The following is a 25176-nucleotide window of genomic DNA, read 5'->3' on the forward strand; positions in this document are numbered from 1 at the left end:
ACTGGAGGGGTAGAGGGGTCAAGTCACTATGATACTGGAGGGATAGAGGGGTCAAGTCACTATGATACTGGAGGGGTAGAGGGGTCAAGTCACTATGATACTGGAGGGGTAGAGGGGTCAAGTCACTATGATACTGGAGGGGTAGAGGGGTCAAGTCACTATGATACTGGAGGGGTAGAGGAGTCAAGTCACTATGATACTGGAGGGGTCAAGTCACTATGATACTGGAGGGGTAGTCAAGTCACTATGATACTGGAGGGTAGAGGGTCAAGTCACTATGGGGGTGGAGAGAGGGTCAAGTCACTATGATACTGGAGGGGTAGAGGGGTCAAGTCACTGATACTGGAGGGGTAGAGGGGTCAAGTCACTATGATACTGGAGGGGTAGAGGAGTCAAGTCACTATGATACTAGAGGGGTAGAGGAGTCAAGTCACTATGATACTGGAGGGGTAGAGGGTCAAGTCACTATGATACTGGAGGGGTAGAGGGGTCAAGTCACTATGATACTGGAGGGGTAGAGGGGTCAAGTCACTGATACTGGAGGGTAGAGGAGTCAAGTCACTATGATACTGGAGGGATAGAGGAGTCAAGTCACTATGATACTGGAGGGGTAGAGGGGTCAAGTCACTATGATACTGGAGGGGTAGAGGGGTCAAGTCACTATGATACTGGAGGGTAGAGGAGTCAAGTCACTATGATACTGGAGGGGTAGAGGGGTCAAGTCACTATGATGATACTGGGAGGGGTAGAGGGGTCAAGTCACTATGATACTGGAGGGGCAGAGGAGTCAAGTCACTATGATACTGGAGGGATAGAGGGTCAAGTCACTATGATACTGGAGGGGTAGAGGGTCAAGTCACTATGATACTGGAGGGGCAGAGGAGTCAAGTCACTATGATACTGGAGGGGTAGAGGGGTCAAGTCACTATGATACTGGAGGGGTAGAGGGGTCAAGTCACTATGATACTGGAGGGGTAGAGGGGTCAAGTCACTATGATACTGGAGGGGTAGAGGGGTCAAGTCACTATGATACTGGAGGGGTAGAGGAGTCAAGTCACTATGATACTGGAGGGGTAGAGGAGTCAAGTCACTATGATACTGGAGGGGTAGAGGGGTCAAGTCACTATGATACTGGAGGGGAGGGTCAAGTCACTATGATACTGGAGGGGTCAAGTCACTATGATACTGGAGGGGCAGAGGGGTCAAGTCACTATGATACTGGGGGTCAAGTCACTATGATACTGGAGGGGTAGAGGGGTCAAGTCACTATGATACTGGAGGGGCAGAGGGGTCAAGTCACTATGATACTGGAGGGAGGTCAGAGGGAGGGATCAAGTCACTATGATACTGGAGGGGTAGAGGAGTCAAGTCACTATGATACTGGAGGGGCAGAGGAGTCAAGTCACTATGATACTGGAGGGGCAGAGGAGTCAAGTCACTATGATACTGGAGGGGCAGAGGGGTCAAGTCACTATGATACTGGAGGGGTGAGGGTCAAGTCACTGATACTGGAGGGGTAGAGGGGTCAAGTCACTATGATACTGGAGGGGTAGAGGGGTCAAGTCACTATGATACTGGAGGGGTACACTATGATACTGGAGGGGTAGAGGGGTCAAGTCACTATGATACTGGAGGGATAGAGGAGTCAAGTCACTGATACTGGAGGGGTAGAGGGGTCAAGTCACTATGATACTGGAGGGTTAGAGGAGTCAAGTCACTATGATACTAGAGGGGTAGAGGCGTCAAGTCACTATGATACTGGAGGGGTAGAGGGGTCAAGTCACTATGATACTGGAGGGATAGAGGGGTCAAGTCACTATGATACTGGAGGGGTAGAGGGGTCAAGTCACTATGATACTAGAGGGGTAGAGGAGTCAAGTCACTGATACTGGAGGGGTAGAGGAGTCAAGTCACTATGATACTGGAGGGGTAGAGGAGTCAAGTCACTATGATACTGGAGGGGTAGAGGAGTCAAGTCACTATGATACTGGAGGGATAGAGGAGTCAAGTCACTATGATACTGGAGGGGTAGAGGGGTCAAGTCACTATGATACTGGAGGGATAGAGGGGTCAAGTCTGATACTGGAGGGGTAGAGGAGTCAAGTCACTATGATACTGGAGGGGTAGAGGAGTCAAGTCACTATGATACTGGAGGGGTAGAGGGGTCAAGTCACTGATACTGGAGGGGTAGAGGGGTCAAGTCACTATGATACTGGAGGGGTAGAGGAGTCAAGTCACTATGATACTGGAGGGGTAGAGGGTCAAGTCACTATGATACTGGGGGTAGAGGGGTCAAGTCACTATGATACTGGAGGGATAGAGGAGTCAAGTCACTATGATACTGGAGGGGTAGAGGAGTCAAGTCACTATGATACTGGAGGGGTAGAGGGTCAAGTCACTATGATACTGAGGAGGGGTAGAGGAGTCAAGTCACTATGATACTGGAGGGGTAGAGGGTCAAGTCACTATGATACTGGAGGGGTAGAGGAGTCAAGTCACTATGATCACTGATACTACTGTCACTATGATACTGGAGGGGTAGAGGAGTCAAGTCACTATGATACTGGAGGGGTAGAGGGTCACTATGATACTGGAGGGGTAGAGGAGTCAAGTCACTATGATACTGGAGGGGTAGAGGAGTCAAGTCACTATGATACTGGAGGGGTAGAGGAGTCAAGTCACTATGATACTGGAGGGGTAGAGGGGTCAAGTCACTATGATACTGGAGGGGCAGAGGAGTCAAGTCACTATGATACTGGAGGGGAGGGTAGAGGGGTCAAGTCACTATGATACTGGAGGGGTAGAGGGGTCAAGTCACTATGATACTGGAGGGGTAGGTCAAGGATACTGGAGGGGCAGAGGAGTCAAGTCACTATGATACTGGAGGGGTAGAGGAGTCAAGTCACTATGATACTGGAGGGGTAGAGGAGTCAAGTCACTATGATACTGGAGGGGTAGAGGGGTCAAGTCACTATGATACTGGAGGGGTAGAGGGTCAAGTCACTATGATACTGGAGGGGTAGAGGAGTCAAGTCACTATGATACTGGAGGGGCAGAGGAGTCAAGTCACTATGATACTGGAGGGGTAGAGGGGTCAAGTCACTATGATACTGGAGGGGTAGAGGAGTCAAGTCACTATGATACTGGAGGGGTAGAGGGTCAAGTCACTATGATACTGGAGGGGTAGAGGAGTCAAGTCACTATGATACTGGAGGGGTAGAGGGTCAAGTCACTATGATACTGGAGGGGCAGAGGAGTCAAGTCACTATGATACTGGAGGGGTAGAGGGGTCAAGTCACTATGATACTGGAGGGGTAGAGTCACTAGATACTGGAGGGGTCAAGTCACTATGATACTGGAGGGGTCACTATGATAGAGGGGTCAAGTCACTATGATACTGGAGGGGTAGAGGGGTCAAGTCACTATGATACTGGAGGGGTAGAGGAGTCAAGTCACTATGATACTGGAGGGGTAGAGGAGTCAAGTCACTATGATACTGGAGGGGCAGAGGAGTCAAGTCACTATGATACTGGAGGGGTAGAGGAGTCAAGTCACTATGATACTGGAGGGTAGAGGGGTCAAGTCACTATGATACTGGAGGGGTAGAGGGTCAAGTCACTATGATACTGGAGGGAGGGTCAAGTCACTATGAGAGGGGTCAAGTCACTATGATACTGGAGGGGTAGAGGGGTCAAGTCACTATGATACTGGAGGGGTAGAGGAGTCAAGTCACTATGATACTGGAGGGTAGAGGGGTCAAGTCACTATGATACTGGAGGGGTAGAGGAGTCAAGTCACTATGATACTGGAGGGGTAGAGGGTCAAGTCACTATGATACTGGAGGGGTAGAGGAGTCAAGTCACTATGATACTGGAGGGGTAGAGGAGTCAAGTCACTATGATACTGGAGGGGTAGAGGGTCAAGTCACTATGATACTGGAGGGGTAGAGGAGTCAAGTCACTATGATACTGGAGGGGTAGAGGGGTCAAGTCACTATACTGGAGGGGTACTGGAGGGGTAGAGGAGTCAAGTCACTATGATACTGGAGGGGCAGAGGAGTCAAGTCACTATGATACTGGAGGGGTAGAGGAGTCAAGTCACTGATACTGGAGGGGTAGAGGGGTCAAGTCACTATGATACTGGAGGGGTAGAGGGGTCAAGTCACTATGATACTGGAGGGGTAGAGGGTCAAGTCACTATGATACTGGAGGGGTAGAGGGGCTACTGGAGGGGTAGAGGGTCAAGTCACTATGATACTGGAGGGGTAGAGGGTCAAGTCACTATGATACTGGAGGGGTAGAGGAGTCAAGTCACTATGATACTGGAGGGGTAGAGGAGTCAAGTCACTATGATACTGGAGGGGTAGAGGAGTCAAGTCACTATGATACTGGAGGGGTAGAGGAGTCAAGTCACTATGATACTGGAGGGGTAGAGGAGTCAAGTCACTATGATACTGGAGGGGTAGAGGAGTCAAGTCACTATGATACTGGAGGGGTAGAGGGGTCAAGTCACTATGATACTGGAGGGGTAGAGGGGTCAAGTCACTATGATACTGGAGGGGTAGAGGAGTCAAGTCACTATGATACTGGAGGGGCAGAGGGGTCAAGTCACTATGATACTGGAGGGTTAGAGGAGTCAAGTCACTATGATACTGGAGGGGTAGAGGAGTCAAGTCACTATGATACTGAGGGGTAGAGGAGTCAAGTCACTATGATACTGGAGGGGTAGAGGGGTCAAGTCACTATGATACTGGAGGGGTAGAGGGGTCAAGTCACTATGATACTGGAGGGGTAGAGGGGTCAAGTCACTATGATACTGGAGGGGTAGAGGGGTCAAGTCACTATGATACTGGAGGGGGAGGGGTCAAGTCACTAGATACTGGAGGGGTCAAGTCACTATGATACTGGAGGGGTAGAGGGATCAAGTCACTATGATACTGGAGGGGTAGAGGAGTCAAGTCACTATGATACTGGAGGGGTAGAGGAGTCAAGTCACTATGATACTGGAGGGGTAGAGGGGTCAAGTCACTATGATACTGGAGGGGTAGAGGGGTCAAGTCACTATGATACTGGAGGGGTAGAGGGGTCAAGTCACTATGATACTGGAGGGGTAGAGGGGTCAAGTCACTATGATACTGGAGGGGTAGAGGAGTCAAGTCACTATGATACTGGAGGGGTAGAGGGGTCAAGTCACTATGATACTGGAGGGGATAGAGGAGTCAAGTCACTATGATACTGGAGGGGTAGAGGAGTCAAGTCACTATGATACTGGAGGGGTAGAGGGGTCACTATGTCACTGGATGATACTGGAGGGGGCAGAGGGTCAAGTCACTATGATACTGGAGGGGTAGAGGAGTCAAGTCACTATGATACTGGAGGGGTAGAGGAGTCAAGTCACTATGATACTGGAGGGGTAGAGGAGTCAAGTCACTATGATACTGGAGGGGTAGAGGAGTCACTATGATACTGGAGGGGTAGAGGGGTCAGGGGTCACTCACTATGATACTGGAGGGATAGAGGGTCAAGTCACTATGATACTGGAGGGGCAGAGGGGTCAAGTCACTATGATACTGGAGGGGTAGAGGGGTCAAGTCACTGATACTGGAGGGGTAGAGGAGTCAAGTCACTATGATACTGGAGGGGTAGAGGAGTCAAGTCACTATGATACTGGAGGGGCAGAGGGGTCAAGTCACTATGATACTGGAGGGGTAGAGGGGTCAAGTCACTATGATACTGGAGGGGTAGAGGGGTCAAGTCACTATGATACTGGAGGGGTAGAGGGTCAAGTCACTATGATACTGGAGGGGTAGAGGGTCAAGTCACTATGATACTGGAGGGATAGAGGGTCAAGTCACTGATACTGGAGGGTAGAGGGGTCAAGTCACTATGATACTGGAGGGGTAGAGGAGTCAAGTCACTATGATACTGGAGGGTCAAGTCAGATACTGGAGGGTCAAGTCACTATGATACTGGAGGGGTAGAGGGGTCAAGTCACTATGATACTGGAGGGGTAGAGGGGTCAAGTCACTATGATACTAGAGGGGTAGAGGAGTCAAGTCACTGATACTGGAGGGGTAGAGGAGTCAAGTCACTATGATACTGGAGGGGTAGAGGAGTCAAGTCACTATGATACTGGAGGGGTAGAGGAGTCAAGTCACTATGATACTGGAGGGATAGAGGAGTCAAGTCACTATGATACTGGAGGGGTAGAGGGGTCAAGTCACTATGATACTGGAAGGATAGAGGGGTCAAGTCTGATACTGGAGGGGTAGAGGAGTCAAGTCACTATGATACTGGAGGGGTAGAGGAGTCAAGTCACTATGATACTGGAGGGGTAGAGGGGTCAAGTCACTGATACTGGAGGGGTAGAGGGGTCAAGTCACTATGATACTGGAGGGGTAGAGGAGTCAAGTCACTATGATACTGGAGGGGTAGAGGGGTCAAGTCACTATGATACTGGAGGGGTAGAGGGGTCAAGTCACTATGATACTGGAGGGGTAGAGGGGTCAAGTCACTATGATACTGGAGGGATAGAGGAGTCAAGTCACTATGATACTGGAGGGGTAGAGGAGTCAAGTCACTATGATACTGGAGGGGTAGAGGGGTCAAGTCTGATACAGGAGGGGTAGAGGAGTCAAGTCACTATGATACTGGAGGGATAGAGGAGTCAAGTCACTATGATACTGGAGGGGCAGAGGAGTCAAGTCACTATGATACTGGAGGGGTAGAGGGGTCAAGTCACTATGATACTGGAGGGGCAGAGGAGTCAAGTCACTATGATACTGGAGGGGTAGAGGAGTCAAGTCTGATACTGGAGGGGTAGAGGGGTCAAGTCACTATGATACTGGAGGGGTAGAGGGGTCAAGTCACTATGATACTGGAGGGGTAGAGGAGTCAAGTCACTATGATACTGGAGGGGTAGAGGAGTCAAGTCACTATGATACTGGAGGGGTAGAGGAGTCAAGTCACTATGATACTGGAGGGGCAGAGGAGTCAAGTCACTATGATACTGGAGGGGTAGAGGGTCAAGTCACTATGATACTGGAGGGGTAGAGGGGTCAAGTCACTATGATACTGGAGGGGTAGAGGGGTCAAGTCACTATGATACTGGAGGGGTAGAGGGGTCAAGTCACTGATACTGGAGGGGTAGAGGAGTCAAGTCACTATGATACTGGAGGGAGGGTCAAGTAGAGGAGGAGGGGAGGGGTCAAGTCACTATGATACTGGAGGGGTAGAGGGGTCAAGTCACTATGATACTGGAGGGGTAGAGGGGTCAAGTCACTATGATACTGGAGGGGTAGAGGAGTCAAGTCACTATGATACTGGAGGGGTAGAGGAGTCAAGTCACTATGATACTGGAGGGGTAGAGGAGTCAAGTCACTATGATACTGGAGGGGTAGAGGAGTCAAGTCACTATGATACTGGAGGGGTAGAGGAGTCAAGTCACTATGATACTGGAGGGGTAGAGGGGTCAAGTCACTATGATACTGGAGGGGTAGAGGAGTCAAGTCACTATGATACTGGAGGGGTAGAGGAGTCAAGTCACTATGATACTGGAGGGGTAGAGGGGTCAAGTCACTATGATACTGGAGGGTTAGAGGGGTCAAGTCACTATGATACTGGAGGGGTAGAGGGGTCAAGGTCACTGATACTGGAGGGGTAGAGGAGTCAGGTCACTATGATACTGGAGGGGTAGAGGGGTCAAGTCACTATGATACTAGAGGGGTAGAGGGGTCAAGTCACTATGATACTGGAGGGGTAGAGGGGTCAAGTCACTATGATACTGAGGGGTAGAGGAGTCTGATACTGGAGGGGTAGAGGGTCAAGTCACTATGATACTGGAGGGTAGAGGAGTCAAGTCACTATGATACTGGAGGGGTAGAGGAGTCAAGTCACTATGATACTGGAGGGGTAGAGGAGTCAAGTCACTATGATACTGGAGGGGTAGAGGAGTCAAGTCACTATGATACTGGAGGGGTAGAGGAGTCAAGTCACTATGATACTGGAGGGATAAAGGAGTCAAGTCACTGATACTGGAGGGGTAGAGGGTCAAGTCACTATGATACTGGAGGGGTAGGGGTCAGAGGGAGGGGTCAAGTCACTATGATACTGGAGGGGTAGAGGAGTCAAGTCACTATGATACTGGAGGGGTAGAGGAGTCAAGTCACTATGATACTGGAGGGGTAGAGGAGTCAAGTCACTGAGGGGTAGAGGGTCAAGTCAAGTCACTATGATACTGGAGGGATAGAGGGGTCAAGTCACTATGATACTGGAGGGGTAGAGGGGTCAAGTCACTATGATACTGGAGGGGTAGAGGAGTCAAGTCACTATGATACTGGAGGGGTAGAGGGGTCAAGTCACTATGATACTGGAGGGGTAGAGGGGTCAAGTCACTATGATACTGGAGGGGTAGAGGGGTCAAGTCACTATGATACTGGAGGGGTAGAGGAGTCAAGTCACTATGATACTGGAGGGGTAGAGGGGTCAAGTCACTATGATACTGGAGGGGTAGAGGGGTCAAGTCACTATGATACTGGAGGGGTAGAGGGGTCAAGTCACTATGATACTGGAGGGGCAGAGGGGTCAAGTCACTATGATACTGGAGGGGTAGAGGAGTCAAGTCACTATGATACTGGAGGGGTAGAGGGGTCAAGTCACTATGATACTGGAGGGGTAGAGGAGTCAAGTCACTATGATACTGGAGGGGCAGAGGAGTCAAGTCACTATGATACTGGAGGGGAGGAGTCAGAGGGGGTAGAGGGGTCAAGTCACTATGATACTGGAGGGGTCACTATGATACTGGAGGGGTAGAGGGTCAAGTCACTATGATACTGGAGGGGTAGAGGGGTCAAGTCACTATGATACTGGAGGGGTAGAGGGGTCAAGTCACTATGATACTGGAGGGGTAGAGGGGTCAAGTCACTATGATACTGGAGGGGTAGAGGGGTCAAGTCACTATGATACTGGAGGGGTAGAGGGGTCAAGTCACTGATACTGGAGGGGTAGAGGGGTCAAGTCACTATGATACTGGAGGGGTAGAGGGGTCAAGTCACTATGATACTGGAGGGGTAGAGGGGTCAAGTCACTATGATACTGGAGGGGTAGAGGGGTCAAGTCACTATGATACTGGAGGGGTAGAGGAGTCAAGTCACTATGATACTGGAGGGGTAGAGGGGTCAAGTCACTATGATACTGGAGGGGTAGAGGGGTCAAGTCACTATGATACTGGGGGTAGGGATAGAGGAGGGATCAAGTCACTATGATACTGGAGGGGCAGAGGGGTCAAGTCACTATGATACTGGAGGGTAGAGGGTCAAGTCACTATGATACTGGAGGGGTAGAGGAGTCAAGTCACTATGATACTGGAGGGGTCAAGTCACTATGATACTGGAGGGGTAGAGGGTCAAGTCACTATGATACTGGAGGGGTAGAGGGGTCAAGTCACTATGATACTGAGGGGTAGAGGGGTCAAGTCACTATGATACTGGAGGGTAGAGGAGTCAAGTCACTATGATACTGGAGGGTAGAGGGGTCAAGTCACTATGATACTGGAGGGGTAGAGGAGTCAAGTCACTATGATACTGGAGGGGTAGAGGGGTCAAGTCACTATGATACTGGAGGGGTAGAGGTCAAGTCACTATGATACTGGAGGGGCAGAGGGGTCAAGTCACTATGATACTGGAGGGGTAGAGGGTCAAGTCACTATGATACTGGAGGGGTAGAGGAGTCAAGTCACTATGATACTGGAGGGGTAGAGGAGTCAAGTCACTATGATACTGGAGGGGTAGAGGGTCAAGTCACTATGATACTGGAGGGGTAGAGGGTCAAGTCACTATGATACTGGAGGGGTAGAGGGGTCAAGTCACTATGATACTGGAGGGGCAGAGGAGTCAAGTCACTATGATACTGGAGGGGTAGAGGAGTCAAGTCACTGATACTGGAGGGGTAGAGGGGTCAAGTCACTATGATACTGGAGGGGTAGAGGAGTCAAGTCACTATGATACTGGAGGGGTAGAGGAGTCAAGTCACTATGATACTGGAGGGGTAGAGGAGTCAAGTCACTATGATACTGGAGGGGCAGGGGGTCAAGTCACTATGAGACTGGAGGGGTAGGGGTCAAGTCACTATGATACTGGAGGGGTAGAGGGGTCAAGTCACTATGATACTGGAGGGGTAGAGGGTCAAGTCACTATGATACTGGAGGGGCAGAGGAGTCAAGTCACTATGATACTGGAGGGGTAGAGGGGTCAAGTCACTATGATACTGGAGGGGTAGAGGAGTCAAGTCACTATGATACTGGAGGGGCAGAGGGTCAGACTATGATACTGGAGGGGTAGAGGGAGTCAAGTCACTATGATACTGGAGGGGTAGAGGAGTCAAGTCACTATGATACTGGAGGGGTAGAGGAGTCAAGTCACTATGATACTGGAGGGGTAGAGGGGTCAAGTCACTATGATACTGGAGGGGTAGAGGGTCAAGTCACTATGATACTGGAGGGGTAGAGGGGTCAAGTCACTATGATACTGGAGGGGTAGAGGTCACTATGATACTGGAGGGTAGAGGGTCAAGTCACTATGATACTGGAGGGGTAGAGGGGTAGAGATACTGGAGGGTAGAGAGTCAAGTCACTATGATACTGGGGGTAGGGGTAGAGGGTCAAGTCACTATGATACTGGAGGATAGAGGGGTCAAGTCACTGATACTGGAGGGGTAGAGGAGTCAAGTCACTATGATACTGGAGGGGTAGAGGGTCAAGTCACTATGATACTGGAGGGGTAGAGGGGTCAAGTCACTATGATACTGGAGGGGTGAGGAGTCAAGTCACTGATACTGGGGGTAGGGTCACTATGATAGAGGGGTCAAGTCACTATGATACTGGGGGGTAGAGGGTCAAGTCACTATGATACTGGAGGGGCAGAGGGGTCAAGTCACTATGATACTGGAGGGGTAGAGGAGTCAAGTCACTATGATACTGGAGGGGTAGAGGGGTCAAGTCACTGGATGATACTGGAGGGGTAGAGGGTCAAGTCACTATGATACTGGAGGGGGGATAGAGGGGCAGAGGGGTCAAGTCACTATGATACTGGAGGGGTAGAGGGTCAAGTCACTATGATACTGGAGGGGTAGAGGAGTCAAGTCACTATGATACTGGAGGGGTAGAGGGGTCAAGTCACTATGATACTGGAGGGGCAGAGGGTCAAGTCACTATGATACTGGAGGGGTAGAGGGGTCAAGTCACTATGATACTGGAGGGGTAGAGGAGTCAAGTCACTATGATACTGGAGGGTAGAGGGGTCAAGTCACTATGATACTGGAGGGGGGGATACTGGAGGGGAGGAGTCAAGTCACTATGATACTGGAGGGGTAGAGGAGTCAAGTCACTATGATACTGGAGGGGTAGAGGAGTCAAGTCACTATGATACTGGAGGGGTAGAGGAGTCAAGTCACTATGATACTGGAGGGGCAGAGGAGTCAAGATACTGGAGGGTCACTATGATACTGGAGGGGTAGAGGAGTCAAGTCACTATGATACTGGAGGGGTAGAGGGTCAAGTCACTATGATACTGGAGGGGTAGAGGGTCAAGTCACTATGATACTGGAGGGGGAGGAGAGAGGGGTCAAGTCACTATGATACTGGGGGCAGAGGGGTCAAGTCACTATGATACTGGAGGGTAGAGGGTCAAGTCACTATGATACTGGAGGGGTAGAGGAGGGTCAAGTCACTATGATACTGGAGGGGAGGGGTCAGAGGAGTCAAGTCACTATGATACTGGAGGGGTAGAGGAGTCAAGTCACTATGATACTGGAGGGGTAGAGGAGTCAAGTCACTATGATACTGGAGGGGCAGAGGAGTCAAGTCACTATGATACTGGAGGGGTAGAGGAGTCAAGTCACTATGATACTGGAGGGGTAGAGGGTCAAGTCACTATGATACTGGAGGGGTAGAGGGGTCAAGTCACTACTGGAGGGGTAGAGGGGTCAAGTCACTGATACTGGAGGGGTAGAGGGGTCAAGTCACTATGATACTGGAGGGGTAGAGGAGTCAAGTCACTATGATACTGGAGGGGTAGAGGAGTCAAGTCACTATGATACTGGAGGGGTAGAGGAGTCAAGTCACTATGATACTGGAGGGGTAGAGGGTCAAGTCACTATGATACTGGAGGGGTAGAGGGTCAAGTCACTATGATACTGGAGGGGTAGAGGGTCAAGTCACTATGATACTGGAGGGGTAGAGGGGTCAAGTCACTATGATACTGGAGGGGTAGAGGGGTCAAGTCACTATGATACTGGAGGGGTAGAGGAGGGTCAAGTCACTATGATACTGGAGGGGTAGAGGGGTCAAGTCACTATGATACTGGAGGGGTAGAGGGGTCAAGTCACTATGATACTGGAGGGGTAGAGGAGTCAAGTCACTATGATACTGGAGGGGTAGAGGAGTCAAGTCACTATGATACTGGAGGGGAGGAGTCAGAGGATACTGTCAAGTCACTATGATACTGGAGGGGTAGAGGGGTCAAGTCACTATGATACTGGAGGGGCAGAGGGTCAAGTCACTATGATACTGGAGGGGTAGAGGAGTCAAGTCACTGATACTGGAGGGAGGGAGGGATCTGGAAGTCACACTATGATACTGGAGGGGTAGAGGGGTCAAGTCACTATGATACTGGAGGGGTAGAGGAGTCAAGTCACTATGATACTGGAGGGGTAGAGGGGTCAAGTCACTATGATACTGGAGGGGTAGAGGGTCAAGTCACTATGATACTGGAGGGGTAGAGGGGTCAAGTCACTATGATACTGGAGGGGTAGAGGAGTCAAGTCACTAGATCAGGGGTAGAGGGGTCAAGTCACTATGATACTGGAGGGGTAGAGGGGTCAAGTCACTATGATACTGGAGGGATAGAGGAGTCAAGTCACTATGATACTGGAGGGGTAGAGGGGTCAAGTCACTATGATACTGGAGAGGGGAGGGGAAGGGAGGGTCAAGTCACTATGATACTGGAGGGGTAGAGGAGTCAAGTCAAGTCACTATGATACTGGAGGGTAGAGGAGTCAAGTCACTATGATACTGGAGGGGCAGAGGAGTCAAGTCACTATGATACTGGAGGGGTAGAGGAGTCAAGTCACTATGATACTGGAGGGGAGGAGTAGAGGGGTCAAGTCACTATGATACTGGAGGGGTAGAGGGGTCAAGTCACTATGATACTGGAGGGGTAGAGGGGTCAAGTCACTATGATACTGGAGGGGTAGAGGGTCAAGTCACTATGATACTGGAGGGGTAGAGGGGTCAAGTCACTGATACTGGAGGGGTAGAGGAGTCAAGTCACTATGATACTGGAGGGTAGAGGGGTCAAGTCACTATGATACTGGAGGGTAGAGGGTCAAGTCACTATGATACTGGAGGGGTAGAGGCGTCAAGTCACTATGATACTGGAGGGGTAGAGGGGTCAAGTCACTATGATACTGGAGGGGTAGAGGAGTCAAGTCACTATGATACTGGAGGGTAGAGGAGTCAAGTCACTATGATACTGGAGGGATAGAGGGTCAAGTCACTATGATACTGGAGGGGTAGAGGAGTCAAGTCACTATGATACTGGAGGGGTAGAGGAGTCAAGTCACTATGATACTGGAGGGGTAGAGGAGTCAAGTCACTATGATACTGGAGGGGTAGAGGAGTCAAGTCACTATGATACTGGAGGGGCAGAGGAGTCAAGTCACTGGATGATACTGGAGGGGGGCAGAGGAGTCAAGTCACTATGATACTGGAGGGGGAGTCAAGTAGAGGAGTCAAGTCACTATGATACTGGAGGGGTAGAGGGGTCAAGTCACTATGATACTGGAGGGGTAGAGGGTCAAGTCACTATGATACTGGAGGGGTAGAGGAGTCAAGTCACTATGATACTGGAGGGGTAGAGGAGTCAAGTCACTATGATACTGGAGGGGAGGGGTAGAGGGTCAAGTCACTATGATACTGGAGGGGTAGAGGAGTCAAGTCACTATGATACTGGAGGGGCAGAGGGTCAAGTCACTGATACTGGAGGGGTAGAGGAGTCAAGTCACTATGATACTGGAGGGGGTCAAGTCACTATGAGAGGGAGGGTCAAGTCACTATGATACTGGAGGGGTAGAGGGGTCAAGTCACTATGATACTGGAGGGATAGAGGGGTCAAGTCACTGTGATACTGGAGGGCTGAGGGGTCAAGTCACTATGATACTGGAGGGATAGAGGGGTCAAGTCACTATGATACTGGAGGGGCAGAGGAGTCAAGTCACTATGATACTGGAGGGGCAGAGGGGTCAAGTCACTATGATACTGGAGGGGTAGAGGGGTCAAGTCACTATGATACTGGAGGGGTAGATACTGGAGGGTAGAGGGTCAAGTCACTATGATACTGGAGGGGTAGAGGGGTCAAGTCACTATGATACTGGAGGGGTAGAGGGTCAAGTCACTATGATACTGGAGGGGTAGAGGGGTCAAGTCACTATGATACTGGAGGGGTAGAGGGGTCAAGTCACTATGATACTGGAGGGGTAGAGGGGTCAAGTCACTATGATACTGGAGGGGTAGAGGAGTCAAGTCACTATGATACTGGAGGGGTAGAGGGGTCAAGTCACTATGATACTGGAGGGGTAGAGGGTAGATACTGGAGGGGTAGAGGGGTCAAGTCACTATGATACTGGAGGGGTAGAGGGGTCAAGTCACTATGATACTGGAGGGTTAGAGGAGTCAAGTCACTGATACTGGAGGGGTAGAGGGGTCAAGTCACTATGATACTGGAGGGTTAGAGGAGTCAAGTCACTATGATACTAGAGGGGTAGAGGCGTCAAGTCACTATGATACTGGAGGGGTAGAGGGGTCAAGTCACTATGATACTGGAGGGTAGAGGAGTCAAGTCACTATGATACTGGAGGGGTAGAGGGGTCATACTGGAGTCACACTATGATACTGGAGGGGTAGAGGGGTCAAGTCACTGATACTGGAGGGATAGAGGGGTCAAGTCACTATGATACTGGAGGGATAGAGGAGTCAAGTCACTATGATACTGGAGGGGTAGAGGGGTCAAGTCACTATGATACTGGAGGGGTAGAGGGGTCAAGTCACTGATACTGGAGGGGTAGAGGGGTCAAGTCACTATGATACTGGAGGGATAGAGGAGTCAAGTCACTATGATACTGGAGGGTTAGAGGAGTCAAGTCACTATGATACTAGAGGGGTAGAGGCGTCAAGTCACTATGATACTGGAGGGGTAGAGGGGTCAAGTCACTATGATACACAAGGGATAGAGGGGTCAAGTCTGATACTGGAGGGGTAGAGGAGTCAAGTCACTATGATACTGGAGGGATAGAGGAGTCAAGTCACTATGATACTGGAGGGGTAGAGGAGTCAAGTCACTATGATACTGGAGGGGCAGAGGAGTCAAGTCACTATGATACTGGAGGGGTAGAGGTGTCAAGTCTGATACAGGAGGGGTAGAGGAGTCAAGTCACTATGATACTGGAGGGGCAGAGGAGTCAAGTCACTATGATACTGGAGGGGTAGAGGGGTCAAGTCACTATGATACTGGAGGGGCAGAGGAGTCAAGTCACTATGATACTGGAGGGGTAGAGGGGTCAAGTCACTATGATACTGGAGGGGTAGAGGGGTCAAGTCACTATGATACTGGAGGGATAGAGGGGTCAAGTCTGATACTGGAGGGGTAGAGGAGTCAAGTCACTATGATACTGGAGGGACAGAGGAGTCAAGTCACTATGATACTGGAGGGGAAGAGGGGTCAAGTCACTGATACTGGAGGCGTAGAGGGGTCAAGTCACTATGATACTGGAGGGGTAGAGGAGTCAAGTCACTATGATACTGGAGGGGTAGAGGGGTCAAGTCACTATGATACTGGAGGGGTAGAGGGGTCAAGTCACTATGATACTGGAGGGACAGAGGAGTCAAGTCACTATGATACTGGAGGGGTAGAGGGGTCAAGTCACTATGATACTGGAGGGGCAGAGGAGTCAAGTCACTGATACTGGAGGGGTAGAAGAGTCAAGTCACTATGATACTGGAGGGGTAGAGGAGTCAAGTCACTATGATACTGGAGGGGTAGAGGGGTCAAGTCACTATGATACTGGAGGGGTAGAGGAGTCAAGTCACTATGATACTAGAGGGGTAGAGGAGTCAAGTCACTATGATACTGGAGGGGTAGAGGAGTCAAGTCACTATGATACTGGAGGGGTAGAGGAGTCAAGTCACTATGATACTGGCAGCATTCGCGTGAAACTGAAAGCGCGAACCACTGCTTTTAATCAGGGCAAGGTGACTGGAAACATGACCGAATACAAACAGTGTAACTATTCCCTCCGCAAGGCAATCAAACAAGCTAAGCGTCAGTATAGAGACAAAGTAGAATCTCAATTCAACGGCTCAGACACAAGAGGCATGTGGCAGGGTCTACAGTCAATCACGGACTACAAGTAGAAAACCAGCCCAGTCACGGACCAGGATGTCTTGCTCCCAGGCAGACTAAATAACTTTAATGCCCGCTTTGAGGACAACACAGTGCCACTGACACGGCCCGCAACTAAAACATGCGGTCTCTCCTTCACTGCAGCCGAGGTGAGGAAAACATTTAAACGTGTTAACCCTCGCAAGGCTGCAGGCCCAGACGGCATCCCCAGCCGCGCCCTCAGAGCATGCGCAGACCAGCTGGCCGGTGTGTTTACGGACATATTCAATCAATCCCTATACCAGTCTGCTGTTCCCACATGCTTCAAGAGGGCCACCATTGTTCCTGTTCCCAAGAAAGCTAAGGTAACTGAGCTAAACGACTACCGCCCCGTAGCACTCACTTCCGTCATCATGAAGTGTTTTGAGAGACTCGTCAAGGACCATATCACCTCCACCCTACCTGACACCCTAGACCCAGTCCAATTTGCTTACCGCCCAAATAGGTCCACAGACGATGCAATCTCAACCACGCTGCACACTGCCCTAACCCATCTGGACAAGAGGAATACCTACGTGAGAATGCTGTTCATCGACTACAGCTCGGCATTTAACACAGTTTGAGGACGACACAACAGTGGTAGGCTTGAGGAGGGAGGAGGTGAGGGCCCTCGGAGTGTGGTGTCAGGAAAATAACCTCGCACTCAACGTCAACAAAAGTAAGGAGATGATTGTGGACTTCAGGAAACAGCAGAGGGAACACCCCCCTATCCACATCGATGGAACAGTAGTGGAGAGGGTAGCAAGTTTTAAGTTCCTCGGCGTACACATCACAGACAAACTGAATTGGTCCACCCACACAGACAGCATCGTGAAGAAGGCGCAGCAGCGCCTCTTCAACCTCAGGAGGCTGAAGAAATTTGGCTTGTCACCAAAAGCACTCACAAACTTGTACAGATGCACAATCGAGAGCATCCTGTCGGGCTTTATCACCGCCTGGTACGGCAACTGCTCCGCCCACAACCGTAAGGCTCTCCAGAGGGTAGTGAGGTCTGCACAACGCATCACCGGGGGCAAACTACCTGCCCTCCAGGACACCTACACCACCCGATGTCACAGGAAGGCCATACAGATCATCAAGGACAGCAACCACCCGAGCCACTGCCTGTTCACCCCGCTATCATCCAGAAGGCGAGGTCAGTACAGGTGCATCAAAGCTGGGACCGAGAGACTGAAAAACAGCTTCTATCTCAAGGCCATCAGACTGTTAAACAGCAACCACTAACATTGAGTGGCTGCTGCCAACACACTGACTCAACTCCAGCCACTTTAATAATGGGAATTGATGTAAAATATATCACTAGCCACTTTAAACAATGCTACCTAATATAATGTTTACATACCCTACATTATTCATCTCATATGTATACGTATATACTGTACTCTATATCATCTACTGCATCTTTATGTAATACATGTATCACTAGCCACTTTAACTATGCCACTTTGTTTACATACCCTACATTACTCATCTCATATGAATATACTGCACTCAATACCATCTACTGTATCTTGCCTATGCCGCTCTGTACCATCACTCATTCATATATCTTTATGTACATATTCTTTATCCCCTTACACTTGTGTCTATAAGGTAGTAGTTTTGGAATTGTTAGCTAGATTACTTGTTGATTATTACTGCATTGTCGGAACTAGAAGCACAAGCATTTCGCTACACTCGCACTAACATCTGCTAACCATGTGTATGTGACAAATAAAGTTTGATTTGATTTGATACTGGAGGGGCAGAGGAGTCCAGTCACTGGTGACTATGACAAACACAGTGTGTTTCTAGGCCTACCTGGGACTTCTGCGCTAGCTGCTGGTTGAGGGACCTGAGGTCTTCTAGCTGTTGTCGTAGCTCAACCAGAGCATCCTGTTTCTCACACATATCCGTCTCTAACATCTTCATAGACAGCTCCATCTCCTGCTTCATACCAATCTGAACCTCCAACTCCTTCTCTACATCCTAGAGACGGAGACAGTGAGAGCGAGAGAGACAGACACACGAGAGAGAGAGAGACAAAAGAGACACAAGAGAGAGAGACAAGAGAGAGAGAGACACACGAGAGAGAGATTAATACAGGATGGATGGATGGATGGATGGATGGGTTAATACAGGATGGATGGATGGATGGATGGAGGGAGGGATGGGTTAATACAGGATGGAGGGAGGGATGGGTTAATACAGGATGGATGGAGGGGTGGGTTAATACAGGATGGATGGAGGGATGGGTTAATACAGGATGGATGGATGGATGGATGGATGGAGGGATGGGTTAATACAGGATGGATGGATGGAGGGAGGGATGGGTTAATACAGGATGGATGGATGGAGGGATGGGTTAATACAGGATGGATGGATGGAGGAGGGATGGGTTAATACAGGATGGATGGATGGAGGGAGGGATGGGTTAATACAGGATGGATGGATGGAGGGAGGGATGGGTTAATACAGGATGGATGGATGGAGGGAGGGATGGGTTAATACAGGATGGATGGAGGGAGGGAGGGATGGGTTAATACAGGATGGATGGATGGATGGGTTAATACAGGATGGATGGAGGGAGGGAGGGATGGGTTGATACAGGATGGAGGGAGGGATGGGTTAATACAGGATGGATGGAGGGATGGGTTAATACAGGATGGATGGAGGGATGGGTTGGTTAATACAGGATGGATGGATGGATGGATGGGATGGGTTAATACAGGATACAGGATGGATGGAGGGATGGGTTAATACAGGATGGATGGATGGATGGATGGGTTAATACAGGATATGGAGGATGGATGGAGGGATGGGTTAATACAGGATGGATGGAGGGATGGGTTAATACAGGATGGATGGATGGATGGATGGGTTAATACAGGATGGATGGAGGGAGGGGTTAATACAGGATGGATGGATGGATGGATGGATGGGTTAATACAGGATGGAGGGATGGATGGATTAATACAGGATGGATGGATGGAGGGAGGGATGGGTTAATACAGGATGGATGGATGGATGGGAGGGATGGGTTAATACAGGATGGATGGAGGGATGGGTTAATACAGGATGGATGGAGGAATGGATGGGTTAATACAGGATGGATGGATGGAGGGGTTAATACAGAATGGATGGATGGAGGGGTTAATACAGGATGGATGGATGGATGGGTTAATACAGGATGGATGGATGGATGGAGGATGGATACAGGATGGATGGAGGGATGGGTTAATACAGGATGGATGGATGGATGGATGGGTTAATACAGGATGGATGGAGGGAGGGGTTAATACAGGATGGATGGATGGATGGATGGAGGGAGGGAGGGAGGGATGGGTTAATACAGGATGGATGGATGGATGGATGGAGGGAGGGATGGGTTAATACAGGATGGATGGAGGGATGGGTTAATACAGGATGGATGGATGGATGGATGGGTTAATACAGGATGGATGGAGGGATGGGTTAATACAGGATGGATGGAGGGATGGGTTAATACAGGATGGATGGAGGGATGGGTTAATACAGGATGGATGGATGGATGGATGGGTTAATACAGGATGGATGGAGGGAGGGGTTAATACAGGATGGATGGATGGATGGATGGGTTAATACAGGATGGATGGAGGGATGGGTTAATACAGGATGGATGGATGGATGGAGGGAGGGGTTAATACAGGATGGAGGGATGGGTTAATACAGGATGGAGGGATGGGTTAATACAGGATGGAGGGAGGGAGGGAGGGGTTAATACAGGATGGATGGATGGGTTAATACAGGATGGATGGAGGGAGGGAGGGGTTAATACAGGATGGATGGATGGATGGATGGAGGGGTTAATACAGGATGGAGGGAGGGATGGAGGATGGGTTATGGAGGATGGAGGGATGGATGGATGGAGGGGTTAATACAGGATGGAGGGATGGGTTAATACAGGATGGAGGGAGGGATGGAGGGATGGGTTAATACAGGATGGAGGGATGGGTTAATACAGGATGGAGGGAGGGATGGAGGGATGGGTTAATACAGGATGGAGGGATGGGTTAATACAGGATGGAGGGATGGGTTAATACAGGATGGAGGGATGGATGGATGGAGGGGTTAATACAGGATGGATGGATGGGTTAATACAGGATGTATGGATGGAGGGGTTAATACAGGATGGATGGATGGAGGGAGGGATGGGTTAATACAGGATGGAGGGATGGATGGATGGAGGGGTGGGTTAATACAGGATGGAGGGATGGAGGGGTTAATACAGGATGGATGGATGGAGGGGTTAATACAGGATGGATGGATGGGTTAATACAGGATGTATGGATGGAGGGGTTAATACAGGATGGATGGATGGATGGAGGGAGGGATGGGTTAATACAGGATGGAGGGATGGATGGGTTAATACAGGATGGATGGAGGGATGGGTTAATACAGGATGGATGGAGGGATGGGTTAATACAGGATGGATGGAGGGAGGGAGGGGTTAATACAGGATGGATGGAGGGAGGGAGGGATGGGTTAAAACAGGATGGATGGATGGAGGGGTTAATACAGGATGGATGGAGGGAGGGAGGGATGGGTTAATACAGGAGGGATGGGTTAATACAGGATGGATGGATGGAGGGGTTAATACAGGATGGATGGATGGAGGGGTTAATACAGGACGGATGGAGGGAGGGAGGGATGGGTTAATACAGGATGGATGGGTTAATACAGGATGGATGGGTTAATACAGGATGGATGGATGGATGGAGGGATGGGTTAATACAGGAGGGATGGGGTAATACAGGATGGATGGGTTAATACAGGAGGGATGGGTTAATACAGGAGGGATGGGTTAATACAGGAGGGATGGGTTAATACAGGAGGGATGGATGGGTTAATACAGGATGGATGGATGGGTTAATACAGGAGGGATGGATGGGTTAATACAGGATGGATGGGTTAATACAGGAGGGATGGATGGGTTAATACAGGATGGATGGATGGGTTAATACAGGAGGGATGGATGGGTTAATACAGGAGGGATGGATGGGTTAATACAGGAGGGAGGGATGGGTTAATACAGGAGGGATGGGTTAATACAGGAGGGTTGGATGGGTTAATACAGGATGGATGGATGGGTTAATACAGGAGGGATGGATGGGTTAATACAGGAGGGATGGATGGGTTAATACAGGAGGGAGGGATGGGTTAATACAGGATGGATGGAGGGATGGGTTAATACAGGATGGATGGATGGATGGATGGATGGAGGGATGGGTTAATACAGGATGGAGGGATGGGTTAATACAGGATGGATGGAGGGAGGGGTTAATACAGGATGGATGGATGGGTTAATACAGGATGGAGGGAGGGATGGAGGGATGGGTTAATACAGGATGGATGGATGGATGGATGGGTTAATACAGGATGGATGGATGGATGGGTTAATACAGGATGGAGGGATGGGTTAATACAGGATGGAGGGATGGATGGAGGGATGGGTTAATACAGGATGGAGGGATGGGTTAATACAGGATGGAGGGAGGGATGGAGGGATGGGTTAATACAGGATGGATGGATGGATGGATGGGTTAATACAGGATGGAGGGAGGGATGGGTTAATACAGGATGGATGGATGGATGGAGGGATGGGTTAATACAGGATGGATGGAGGGATGGGTTAATACAGGATGGATGGAGGGATGGGTTAATACAGGATGGATGGATGGATGGATGGAGGGATGGGTTAATACAAGATGGATGGATGGATGGATGGATGGAGGGATGGGTTAATACAGGATGGATGGATGGATGGGTTAATACAGGATGGATGGAGGGATGGGTTAATACAGGATGGATGGATGGATGGATGGGTTAATACAGGATGGATGGATGGATGGATGGATGGGTTAATACAGGATGGATGGATGGATGGATGGATTAATACAGGATGGATGGATGGATGGATGGATGGAGGGATTGGTTAATACAGGATGGATGGAGGGATGGGTTAATACAGGATGGATGGATGGATGGATGGAGATGGAGGGATGGGTTATTAATACAGGATGGATGGATGGGGGGATGGAGGGATTAATACAGGATGGAGGGAGGGATGGAGGTTAATACAGGATGGATGGATGGATGGATGGGTTAATACAGGATGGATGGAGGGAAGGGTTAATACAGGATGGATGGATGGATGGGTTAATACAGGATGGAGGGAGGGATGGAGGGATGGGTTAATACAGGATGGATGGAGGGATGGGTTAATACAGGATGGATGGATGGATGGGTTAATACAGGATGGATGGAGGGATGGGTTAATACAGGATGGATGGATGGATGGATGGGTTAATACAGGATGGATGGATGGATGGATGGGTTAATACAGGATGGATGGATGGATGGATGGGTTAATACAGGATGGATGGATGGATGGATGGGTTAATACAGGATGGAGGGAGGGATGGGTTAATACAGGATGGATGGATGGATGGATGGATGGAGGGATGGTTAATACAGGATGGATGGAGGGATGGGTTAATACAGGATGGATGGATGGATGGAGGGAGGGGTTAATACAGGATGGAGGGATGGGTTAATACAGGATGGAGGGAGGGAGGGAGGGGTTAATACAGGATGGATGGATGGATGGATGGGTTAATACAGGATGGATGGAGGGAGGGAAGGGTTAATACAGGATGGATGGATGGATGGGTTAATACAGGATGGAGGGAGGGATGGAGGGATGGGTTAATACAGGATGGAGGGATGGATGGATGGAGGGGTTAATACAGGATGGAGGGATGGGTTAATACAGGATGGAGGGAGGGATGGAGGGATGGGTTAATACAGGATGGAGGGAGGGATGGAGGGATGGGTTAATACAGGATGGAGGGAGGGATGGAGGGATGGGTTAATACAGGATGGAGGGAGGGATGGGTTAATACAGGATGGAGGGAGGGATGGGTTAATACAGGATGGATGGATGGGTTAATACAGGATGGATGGATGGATGGAGGGATGGGTTAATACAGGATGGAGGGATGGGTTAAAATCAGGATGGAGGGAGGGAGGGAGGGGTTAATACAGGATGGATGGATGGATGGATGGGTTAATACAGGATGGATGGAGGGAAGGGTTAATACAGGATGGATGGATGGATGGGTTAATACAGGATGGAGGGAGGGATGGAGGGATGGGTTAATACAGGATGGAGGGATGGATGGATGGAGGGGTTAATACAGGATGGAGGGATGGGTTAATACAGGATGGAGGGAGGGATGGAGGGATGGGTTAATACAGGATGGAGGGAGGGATGGAGGGATGGGTTAATATAGGATGGAGGGAGGGATGGGTTAATACAGGATGGAGGGAGGGATGGGTTAATACAGGATGGATGGATGGGTTAATACAGGATGGATGGATGGATGGAGGGATGGGTTAATACAGGATGGATGGAGGGATGGGTTAATACAGGATGGATGGATGGATGGATGGGGTTCATACAGGATGGATGGATGGATGGATGGAGGGAGGGATGGGTTAATACAGGATGGATGGAGGGATGGGTTAATACAGGATGGATGGAGGGATGGGTTAATACAGGATGGATGGATGGATGGATGGAGGGAGGGATGGGTTAATACAGGATGGATGGATGGATGGATGGAGGGAGGGATGGGTTAATACAGGATGGATGGAGGGATGGGTTAATACAGGATGGATGGATGGATGGATGGGTTAATACAGGATGGATGGAGGGATGGGTTAATACAGGATGGATGGAGGGATGGGTTAATACAGGATGGATGGATGGATGGATGGGTTAATACAGGATGGATGGATGGATGGATGGATGGAGGATGGGTTAATACAGGATGGATGGAGGGATGGGTTAATACAGGATGGATGGATGGATGGAGGGAGGGGTTAATACAGGATGGAGGGATGGGTTAATACAGGATGGATGGAGGGAGGGAGGGGTTAATACAGGATGGATGGATGGATGGATGGATGGGTTAATACAGGATGGATGGAGGGAGGGGTTAATACAGGATGGATGGATGGATGGGTTAATACAGGATGGACGATGGAGGGATGGATGGATGGGTTAATACAGGATGGATGGATGGATGGATGGATGGAGGAGTTAATACAGGATGGATGGAGGGTTAATACAGGATGGATGGATGGAGGGATGGGTTAATACAGGATGGATGGAGATGGATGGAGTTAATACAGGATGGAGGATGGATGGGATGGGTTAATACAGGATGGATGGATGGAATACAGGATGGATGGATGGATGGGGGTTAATACAGGATGGATGGATGGATGGATGGATGGATGGATTAATATTAGGATGGATGGATGGATGGGTTAATACAGGATGGATGGATGGATGGATGGATGGATGGATAATACAGGATGGATGGATGGATGGATGGATGGATGGATGGGTTAATACAGATGATGGAGGATGATGATGGATGGATGGATGGATGGAGGGAGGGATGGGTTAATACAGGATGGATGGATGGATGGATGGAGGGAGGGATGGGTTAATACAGGATGGATGGAGGGATGGGTTAATACAGGATGGATGGATGGATGGATGGGTTAATACAGGATGGATGGAGGGATGGGTTAATACAGGATGGATGGAGGGATGGGTTAATACAGGATGGATGGATGGGTTAATACAGGATGGA

General features: G+C 49.7%; 1 protein-coding gene across 4 annotated transcripts in view; it reads right to left on the minus strand.

Annotated features, from left to right (window-relative positions):
- LOC115111146 (protein RUFY3) overlaps positions 1-25176 on the minus strand; it is a 105230-nt gene that overhangs the window by 30044 nt on the left and 50010 nt on the right. For all 4 annotated transcript variants that reach the window (XM_065011308.1, XM_065011306.1, XM_065011309.1 and 1 more), the window contains one exon: positions 18290-18457. In XM_065011308.1, the coding sequence (XP_064867380.1) occupies positions 18290-18457 (168 nt within the window). The remainder of the gene's footprint in view (positions 1-18289; positions 18458-25176) is intronic.

The sequence above is a fragment of the Oncorhynchus nerka genome, linkage group LG27, assembly GCF_034236695.1.
Source record: "Oncorhynchus nerka isolate Pitt River linkage group LG27, Oner_Uvic_2.0, whole genome shotgun sequence".
Lineage (NCBI taxonomy): Eukaryota > Metazoa > Chordata > Actinopteri > Salmoniformes > Salmonidae > Oncorhynchus > Oncorhynchus nerka.